General features: G+C 38.5%; 1 protein-coding gene across 10 annotated transcripts in view; it reads right to left on the bottom strand.

Annotated features, from left to right (window-relative positions):
- mark3b (MAP/microtubule affinity-regulating kinase 3b) overlaps positions 1 to 10,660 on the bottom strand; it is a gene marked incomplete at its 5' end in the record, with an annotated part of 94,306 nt that overhangs the window by 28,597 nt on the left and 55,049 nt on the right. For all 10 annotated transcript variants that reach the window (XR_013817603.1, XR_013817604.1, XM_079830723.1 and 7 more), the window contains 2 exons: positions 5,250 to 5,320; positions 5,439 to 5,504. Coding sequence is in view for 8 of the 10 variants with exons in the window: in XM_079830723.1 (XP_079686849.1) it covers positions 5,250 to 5,320; positions 5,439 to 5,504 (137 nt within the window). The remainder of the gene's footprint in view (positions 1 to 5,249; positions 5,321 to 5,438; positions 5,505 to 10,660) is intronic.

The raw sequence follows: 10,660 nt of genomic DNA, 5'->3' as shown, positions 1-10,660 counted from the left end.
TCTTCTCAAGTACAGCATCAAATCAAAATTTAACATCCACTATCATTCAAAAGTTTAGTTTAGGTCAGTGATTTAAAAAAAAAAAAAAAAAAGTACTTTTATTCAGCAAGAAAGCATTAAATTAAGCATGTAATCATACATGTACACCTGGTATTAAAGGGGTCCTATAATGGCCCTTTTTAAAACAAATCTCTGATGTTCCCAGAGTGTGTATGTGAAATTTTAGCTCAAAATACCACAGATAATTTTTTATATCATGTTAAAATTGCCACATTTTTATGATTTTTGGACCCATGAAGACCTCTACTCTGTGCTTTTCACTCTGGGCTGTGTCTCTATGCTAATAGGGCCGTCACCGGCTGTGGGCGGGGCTTCTCCCTACAATTATGTCCTTGTAGGTGGAATCTAAAACAGCTCGTTTGAAGAGACTGCTTTTGATTTATGGGAATCATAAAAAAAACTGAGATTTTTACTATTATAGCCTGGTTGTTCTCACACACTGTGGACACACATCAGTGTTCAAACACCTTATAAAAGTGCATTTTGCATAATAGGTCCCCTTTAAAGGGCATATTGCAGGTAGAGACTCACTATCCCAGTGAGTCAATGTATAGAAAAATAATGTAGGAACTAGATTTTCTTTAACCCTCTGGGATTCTTCGGGTCAAAAATGACCCGAAGCGTTTTATAATAAAAAAATTAAAAAATCGTAGCTTCATCGGAATGGTCCGAAACTTTGTGACCTTATTGGTACTTGGTATATGAACACCCAAAAAAATTGGGGAAAGGATTTGAAAAGTCTAAGTGGTTGTAAAAAAAACCACTCAAGACCTTCGGGTCAAAAATGACCCCCATAGGAAATGAATGGGAAATTGGCAAAAATATGAAAATACAGAGTTTTTTTGTGCATACAATCTACAAATCAGCCAGGATGCAGAAAAAAATGACTCAACAGTGAAGGGGTGAATCTCTAAAACATCAAGAGTGCAAAAGAGACAAAAAAAAACTCTCTCACACACACACACACACACACACACAAGCAAGATCCACTATAGTGGTAAAAATGTGCTATTGCGTGATAAAAATGTATATTCTAAATGTATATTCTAAATGTATTCTAAATTAAAAATGTAAATATATACATTTTTTATTATATTCAATGGGAAAAAATGGGTCATAATTATTGCATAAATTATCAATCTTAAAATTACCTTAAAACACCAAAAAAGAAAATAAAAAATATTATTGAACAAAAATATATTTCATTGATTTTACTCAAATCTTTTTTATCTTAATCACGCCCTCCGGGTCATTTTTGACCCGAAGGTCCTGAGTGTGACCCATAAATGAAGAACCCCAGAGGGTTAAAATATACTTAAAAATACGCTATTAAGGCTTTTGGACAACATTTTACTTCCTCATCTAAAAATGCCAAATCCGGAAGTGACGTAATGGGAGTTTTTAAAAAAAAAGTGACGTAACGGTGAATTTCAACGATAGGAAAACAATGGATCGCAATAGTAGTTCGGACGCCGTGGAAATTATAAATGTTTATTAATACTCAATTATGTATGTTATAATACAATTATTGCACACAATTAGGGACAGACCAGGATTAGACAGAACAACGATTAAAGGAGTCTGATTGAGTATTTGTGTGAGGAGAACAGACCAGTGTTAGCTTATAGATAACGCTAGCTAAACGATATGTGTACAGTGCTCAGATTACAATACTGTACATACATGTAGATCATTATCATGTATCAGGCAATAGGGATAATTATGATTTTTAATTACAATTATATATGCATTTATGTTAAAACCTAGACACTTTCAAACATCAAAATGTAATTTATTAATATGTATTCGTGTCAAAATGACATATAAACAGCTTTTCCTATATTCTATTTTGCCTGGAAACGCTTCCAACACGCTTGCGTTTCATGTGATCCTTTATTCATTAATTCTGTGTTATGGGTTTATTTCGTGTCGATTCACCGATAGTTTGAGACTGTGAATACGGCATGAATAAAATATTTACATATTTCATAAAATTTTTGAAAAGCGTGAGACTGTATGCATTTGTGTTAATGTACATACTGAGTATTCATCAATGTTCAAATTGATTCACGTTTAAACAATGGCAAAGAAGCATCAAGTGTAGATGTTTATTCATCCTTTACATGAGTATTACCATGTTAAACACATCATATCACTGCGATGATAATCCTCCGGTCTAAAGTGAACACTATACACGTGATACATATACATATATACATATGAAGTCCCATCTCTTCACCTGCACAAAACTCCACCATGCAGGTTTCCAGGTTTCCTCAACTTTTTTTTAATAGGAAACCTGTGGACTCGATGTCCTGACAGGCTGGACACAATAATTTACCATGACAATGATAAATTGAGATAGAAAAACTACCGAAAACACAGACTCGGACTGAATACCAACCTATTCTGCACTGAGCCAACACAGAGCTCGGCAAACGACTCCCTCTCGTGAAGTAATATGACACGATGTTGAAAAAAAACCACGTTTTTTTACAAGCGGCCAATGAAACTGCCTTTTTATCTACTAAATGTGTGCTCTTATGTCTTTTTAAAACATTTTAAATCCTGCATAACCTTTTCATATGGTATTTTCATACATGGTTATATATTCATTTAGAAAAAAATATGCAATATGCCCTTTAAGATGCGTTTTGGTTGATCGGATCACAAGCGGACGACGCTAAATACAGGTGTAAACGGGCTCTAAAACGTTTTGAGCTTGTCCACTTCCGATCACTTCCAGAGTTAGTTGAAAACGCATTCGACCGGATTGCTTTCAGAGTGTAGATGCTCACGTGGTCGAATGCGTGTGAACAGCCACAAAAGACCGCCTGGTGACCTAATGCATAAACATTATGGGACGCACGCTAGCCAGACGGGATTTAAACTTTGTTGGCTGGAGACCCAAGTTTAGTTTGAAGATGAAAAACATATCAAGCACGATGTTCTGTCCCCATTCCTGATTTCTAACACACACTCACAGCGTTCAGTATGATCTTGCGGCTGTCAGAGCAGAAATGAAAGCTGCTGCTCTCCGTATGTTTTTCTTTCATCTCCGGGCGAGTTCATATGTAAATTGCATGAGCTTATTTTGACCACTAGAGCGAAAGCTCTGAAAAAAACCTATACTTATACCCATCAATTTTAACACAACTCATTATCATTGTGGGTTTCTCTTCTCGTTCTCCAACGCACAACATTCTCGATACCGTTTAATATTCATGCAGCTCAGTCCGTGGATAGTGTCCCAGACATCAGATGGGGGGACAGATTTCAATTTCTTTCTCTGGCTGGTGGGAGAGTCTGTTCATTTTTCTGCTCCGCTCAGAAATCTCAGCGGTGCTTCATGCCTGACCCAGATAAGCTGTATCCGCAGCAGCAGAGGGCTCAGACGGAGGATGGGAGGGAGGGAGCCAGAGGGAGACCCCATCGCTATGACTACAGATGTCTGCATCAGCTGCGGGCTAACCCACCGCACCAGTCCATTAGACCAATAGGTCGCAGAGGGATGGAGGGAGGTTGAAAGGGGTCTTCGGGTAATTAAAAGGAGTAAATGATTCTGTCAGTGGGTGACTGTCTCATTAGAGCGCTCTCACTGCAATAAACACCTGGAGGTGTTTTTGTTGATGACACATTTGAGTAAACGCTAAAGTAAAAGCTTGCAGTAACCGATTTCACTTTATGTATTTATTAAACATGGTTTTTTGGGACATGAACGTTTATGGGATTATCAAGATTAAGGGAGCTTTTGGCTGGTCAAGTCATCTTAATTCTAAAACATGACCACCTTTATGTAGAACAATATAAATAATCTATTTAATGTAACATTGATACAGCTGGAGTCTTCAAATCACATAAATAATTTTACATTTTAAATAGTATTTTATTTGTTTAAAAAAATATTTAGTGCTGTCAATCGATCAAAAAATGTTTCACAAATTTTTCTGTAAATAATCAAGATTAATCACACCTAACAATATCACAATTAGTACAGAAACAACATAAATGCAGTATATTTTAAATATTTGTTTAATGGCATCTTTTTATGAAAGAAGGTCAGTATCACTGATGCCAATACCAATGACATTTAGCCATTAATTACAGCCATTCAACATTACAGTATAATTGAAAGCTACCAATTTTAACATTTATTAGGTTTTAAAAAATTATAACAACTTATAATTTAAGTGAACTTAAAACAATAAATCCATTATAATAAATGCCACGTTTCCCTTCAATATATCCTGGCTCATTTTTTTCTCATGGCCCTGCCAGAACGGTTCAGATTTTTAATTGCCCAGTCAAAATGCACATTAAGTTATTGTTTTTGTTGTTTTTGACCCGTGTGACCTTGTAAACAGTGTTTTTCAGGTAGGTCTAACAAGTAGGAAATTTACAGAAATTGAATAAAATGATCAAACACATTACCGTCTTCACTGCATAAATTATACATTAAATACAGATTAATCGTTATGTAGTCAATAGCAGTGAGTGATTTTTGTTTATTTTGTTCTTTGATTAACTTTAATGACTGAAATCACAGCGGGTTTACGTATTAGGCTGCTGTCACTGAGATCAGAAGCACATGACGTGGATCTCACAAGCATCCCATTTTCTCACAACTCTTCATTTAACGCCTTCTTTACGACTTCAACGAATTGAAGACTTCATTTAACTCATTTAAGACTGTGCTTTCGAGGATACTCAACGAAATGGGCATGTTGGCATAATTTTGTGTTTTTGTCCTATCAAGCGCTGTCTAAAGTGGATTTCTGTGTGCACGAGAGTCACAGCGTTCTCTTTTTTGGGTCTTATCGCACTTGAATGGTTTCAAAGCATTTGCATGAATAAGAGCACTACTGCTAAGTTATTTACTTACTTGTTATGTCAGCCAATTCGTTTTGATGAGGATTTGAGGTTTTCCACAAGTGATTCTTAAACCGTTTAAACCATATTTCGTTTTTGACCCCAAACCAAAAGTTGTGTATATGGGCCACATTCGGCCCACTGGGAAACCCTTCACACAGCTGCCACAGGATCAACCGCCAATCACACTAGCGTCAACCAATGGCAGCTCACAGCTTGCCATTTCCATGGCAACCAGGAGCCGTGTGAATGGGCAGGGCAGCCCGTGTGAGAGTGAGAGGGCGGGATAGAGCTCTATCGAGCACACTGCAGTACTGTACCTGTCTAAATTTAGCTCTGGCCTCCTTCTCCTTCATGCGTCCATGTGCTACGAGGTAGTCAAACACCTCCCCTATGGAGAGAAGAGATGCACATTCTCAGTTTCATATGCTTCATTAAGTAGAATTACAGGCCTGTTTGCACAAGATTACATAACATAAGAAGCGTCACATTGGCTTCATCAAACTCACCACCACTGGCGTACTCCATCACCAGATAAAGTGTCTTGTCTGTTTCTATGACCTCAAAGAGTTTTACTGTAGAAAGAGACAGAGAAAGAGACACATTAAAAACAATGGTCATTATCCTGCTGGTTTTATTGTTCCAACTTAAAGCTGCAGTCCATAACTTTTTGCGCTTTAGCGGTTAATAAACAGAACTGCATGCGTCTTGCAGAAGAACATTGCAGCCGGAGCTACTTCTCTCTGTTTATGTATATGGCGAATCACGCAGGGACTGTGCTCCTCCGCAGCGGTTCCTACCAGTCTGGTCTGAAATAGTCCCAATATAAACACTTTTATAACTTTAACACATTATAATTGTACCATAATGATTCAGGGTAAGACAAAAACACGGTTTGGAAAATTGATTCTTGTTGTACATTCTCATTATATAATTTTTGAAAATCTTGAACACAAAAAAAAGTTACGGAAAGCAGCTTTAAGTGCACAAATACATTTTTGCTTGTATAGCAGACCAATATGACAGCTGTCTGTTATCGTGGATGCAGCGCAGCACAAAATAGAAGTAAAACTTTTAGGTTAATAATGCCCAGTCTCTCTCTCTCTCTCTCTCTCACACACACACACACACACACACACACACACACACACACACACACACACACACACACACACACACACACACACACACACACACACACACACACACACACACACACACACACACACACACACACACACACACACACACACACACACACACACACACACACACACACACACACACACACACACACACACACACACACACACACACACACACACACACACACACACACACACACACACACACACACACACACACACACACACGTCTGGTTTACTTTGTGGGGAATCTCCATAGACGTAATGGTTTTTATAAAATATTTTATATATGTCTTCGGTGTCACATGATTCTTCAGAAATCATTCCAATATGCTCTGATTTGGTGTTTAAGAAACATTTCTTATTCTTATCAATTATGAAAACGGTGGTGCTTCTTAATTATTTTATTTTTTTGTGGAAACAATAATGAATAGGAAGTTTAAAAGAACAGCATTTATTTGAAATAAAATATTTAATGCATCCTTGCCCTATAAAATTAATATATTTTTAAATGCTTTTTAATGGTTGTGTTAATTTATAAACATACTATTGCTCACTGTTAAATTTATGTTCATTCATAATAAATATACTAATGTTCTTTTATACAATTTTCAATGTTAAGATGTAGCCTAAAATTGTAGAAATTAACATTAACGGTGGGGTAAGTGTTATTTAAAAAACTGCTTTGTAAATGTGTCTCTGGCCGAGGACCAAACAAACTTGTAGCCAATCAGACACAGGACGGACATTAGCCGAGCGACGACAGAAAGAGAGAGATGGCAGATAAAAAACACATGTGGATGATGTCTGTGGAGCAAAAGACGGCTTACAATCAGGCAAGAAGTATCAGCTTTCCAGCGCTGGAGAGAACTCAAGGAGCGAAGGCCGAGGTTGCTTTATTTCTTCTCGATAGGCGAGTAACATTGTTTTTTGTTTTGTTACACAGAGCTAATATGCTGGCTTTTGCTTGAATATGCTCATGTGTCATGTTTGCTTGTTTGTCCAATTGCAATTGTATCGTCGTTCACTTCAGCGATGATAAAGACCCATTCATTTCTACATCCTATAATGTTAAACCGCCGTCTGTTTCAAGCGTCAGCTCGCAGTGTGTCCAAAAAGTAAGACAATAAACTCATAATGGGCTCTATCTTGCACCCAGCGCAATTGACTTTGTACACCGACGCATGTGTCATTCCTATTTTGCACCCGCGCAAAGCGCGCTTTTCCCTCCACAGAAGCACGTCGCTAAAATAGTGAATGAACTTGCGCTCCCTGGGCGGTTCAGCGCAAAAAAAGGAGGCGTGTTCCGGCGCAAACAATCCCTGGTGCTATTTTGCTGTTCCATTAAACAATTGCGCCACTGACCAGAAAAAACCTAGTCTAAAGTCAGTGGCGCGTTGAGCGTTGTTCAATATGCTATTTTAAGGGCGCATGCTTGACCATAATGTATAGCGTGGCCAACGCGCATACACTTTGCTCATGTAACCTACACAGATGCAACAGTTATTTTTGCAAATCATAAATTGTTACACTAAAAAAATATTAACACATGAGATGACGGAAATCATTGTGGTGTGCCACGAAGATGTGAAAAAATAGGCATAAATCTAGTGATTCAGGCTAATTGTAATAATTAAGGATAAGACCTGTTTGCCCAATAGTGGCAAGACATATATGTATATAAGGACATCTGACAAATTGGTTTGTCCGTCAAGAACCAGGAAAAAAAATCGACTAAAAAACTGAAAGACTGAAAAAAAAAGACTGTGAAATCACCTTTACCACAATGTACAACATTACAACTTCACTTCTCTGTCTTTCACTGCTCTTACAAGAACATCAGTCTCCTCGGCTGTGAACCGCTCCTGGCGTGCGCCTGGTAAATACGCCATAATAATAGCAATCCATAATGGAACTTGCGCACCTGCTTTTAAAGGGAATGTTGGATGACGCTCTGATTGGTTTATTCACGTTATGCCCAAACCACACCTATGAATAATGAAGCTACTTCAGACCAACCCATTTTAGATTTGCGCCGGGCGCAAGAGCCATTTATCCCGCCGGGAAAATAGCAACTGCGCCGAGACCCGCCCACAAAGTTACTTGCGCTTCGCGCTTTGACACTTGCGTTTCAGATCGTTAAAATAGGGCCCAATATGTGTTTGTTTCCTTTGGTTCCTCTTTTCGTGATCGATATAACCCTCTAATCTTGTAATCGTAATTGTAATATGTTCGTTAGGTGGTCTGTCATGCTCATGCTATCAAGTTGTTCATGAGAACTATGTGTTTTTGAGATGGAAGGGATGACTTTTTCATTGAACATTCGACCTGGATTACCATAGTAACACGCGTTGATGGCATCACACCCTCGGCTGGCTGGCACAGCAGATTCCGCCATAGTCGTTGCCTGCGTTGCATACGTATGTGTGGGGCGGAGCTATCAAAAGAGGGGCTAGACCGTCCACATGTTTGTTTTGGTGATTTGAAATATCAACATCGGTTACCAGAAAGCACTTACCCCACCTTTAACCTACATTAATAAATGCAGTAAAACTAATGAATTAACTAACTGAATTAACTTTAAGGTTGGAATATATCCTGGACATTGCTCCCTAAAACATAGTATTTTCTAAAACCCTTTAATTCAACATTTTAATCACCATTTCTCCAGCCGTACTCTTATAGTATCTAAATGAGCTGAAATATAATTCAGTTCACAGTGTGCCTCCAGAGCTCTTCCCTGATGACCTACAACTGCACAGACATATGCCATGTCTCCAGGAAAACGTTACTGTAACTGAACGCTGTTTGAAATGTGAGTGACGGGCCAGGTTTAAGTAACAGAACCCGACAACACACAACATCAAACATGTTCTCCCAACACACACACTAAATTTAGTAACACCGTAAATGCCAGGGAAGACAGCGCTCTGCTTCTGTGACAGCGATGATTGAGCGCAGACTCTACACAAACACACACTAAAGCTTTAGTGATCTAACTACAAAAATTAACGTGTGCTGAAAATAGATCACCATAAATCTGTCAGGTTAATTAATTATAATCCTGATGTCATTCCAAAACCTTTTCCTCAATAGAACTGCGAATGACATAATAGGGTCGATCCCTCTCGAAATGCATAAATATTTGTATATATGTGGTGTATTAAAATGAGGAGGCGAAGTCCTCACATTTATTTTTATATATCAAATGTAAATGTATGTCCCCGTTACACTTAATTTTCCTGGTTAAATTAACATTACATAAAAAAGAAAGACTAAATACAATTCTATTTTGTATTTTTACACTATGTAATGTTCTATTCATTAAAACCAAGAATAATTTTCATTAAGTTAGTTAGTTTCATTAATTTAGTTAGTAAGTTTTACGCATTTTTTCATTTATTCCAATATAATAACTAAAGGCAGCAACAATTTAAACAATATATATTATTTGTGAACTGCTGTTTAGCTTTTCTTTTTAATAGTCAACTTATTTTCAGCAGTCATCAAGCTTGTACATACATCTCACAGAATTTCCCCAAGCTGATTGCTCACTAAAACCCCCACAATCATCTTGTTTTCACTCCATTTCGTGTTTGATTTTGACGTGACAAAGCGTTGTCAAAGGGGACGGAGGCGAATGACGTCATCTCAGGTGGATCACAAATTTGCCCAGGCTGCAATAAGGGCTCTCCTCTTTTTTCTACGCCTTACAAGAGCAATGTTTTGCTGACCTTTAAAGATTGTGCGGAAAGCAAAACCTTAAAGGTCCCATGGCATGAAATTTTCATTTTATGAGGTTTTTCAACATTAATGAGTTCCCCTAGCCTGAATATTGTCCCCAAGTGGCTAGAAATTTTTATCGGTGTAAACAGAGTTGTGGCTGTCTCTCTCTGCCTTAGAGAAAATGACAGGCCAGACTAGCCAATCCTGAAGTCTCCTGTTATGACGTAAAAACAGGAACGGTTACCTCCCTTTCCTCCGCCCAGAGAATCTGTCACGCCCATGCGAGCGCCATATTTGTTTGTCCTCAAGAGATCATGGCTTGTGAACGAGTGAATGCTGGCAGTTTCTCAGTGTTTGGATGTACAAATGAAAACAGAAGTCTTTTTTCAGTTCCTTCTGATCTGTGATCAGTGATTTCTGATGTGTAGCTAATTATTTATTATTCGTGCACACGCTGCGGCTTCTCTCTCTCCCGACAGAATGGTGTTTTCGTGTTTTCTATCTTGTGAGTCCATGTTTTTGTACGACCTCTTCGCGTCTATCTGTTCTAAAATGTGCATACTGTGCATACCGTTGTGAGTTTCTGCTCAATATCGGCAGAGTCACATCTTTAGAGATAAACTTCACACACACGCCGAGGTTCGGGCTGCACTGGCCGGTCGGCCTTCAACATCCCCGACCCCCAGTACTGCATCTGGCCCACAGCGGAGGCACCAAACGCGGCGCGAGATTAAGCAGAAGGGGGGTAAGCATGAGCATATCCGGGCTAGCCAGCCTAGCCCCACAATAAACTGGATTACATTCGATTACTGGTGTTGTGTCTTTGTTTGCGCTGTGTACTCAATGCACTGACACTTTTC

This window comes from Gobio gobio (assembly GCF_949357685.1).
Source record: "Gobio gobio genome assembly, chromosome: 12".
Taxonomy (NCBI): domain Eukaryota; kingdom Metazoa; phylum Chordata; class Actinopteri; order Cypriniformes; family Gobionidae; genus Gobio; species Gobio gobio.
The sequence above is the reverse complement of the archived record's forward strand: the minus strand, read 5'-3'. Positions and strand labels throughout refer to the sequence as shown.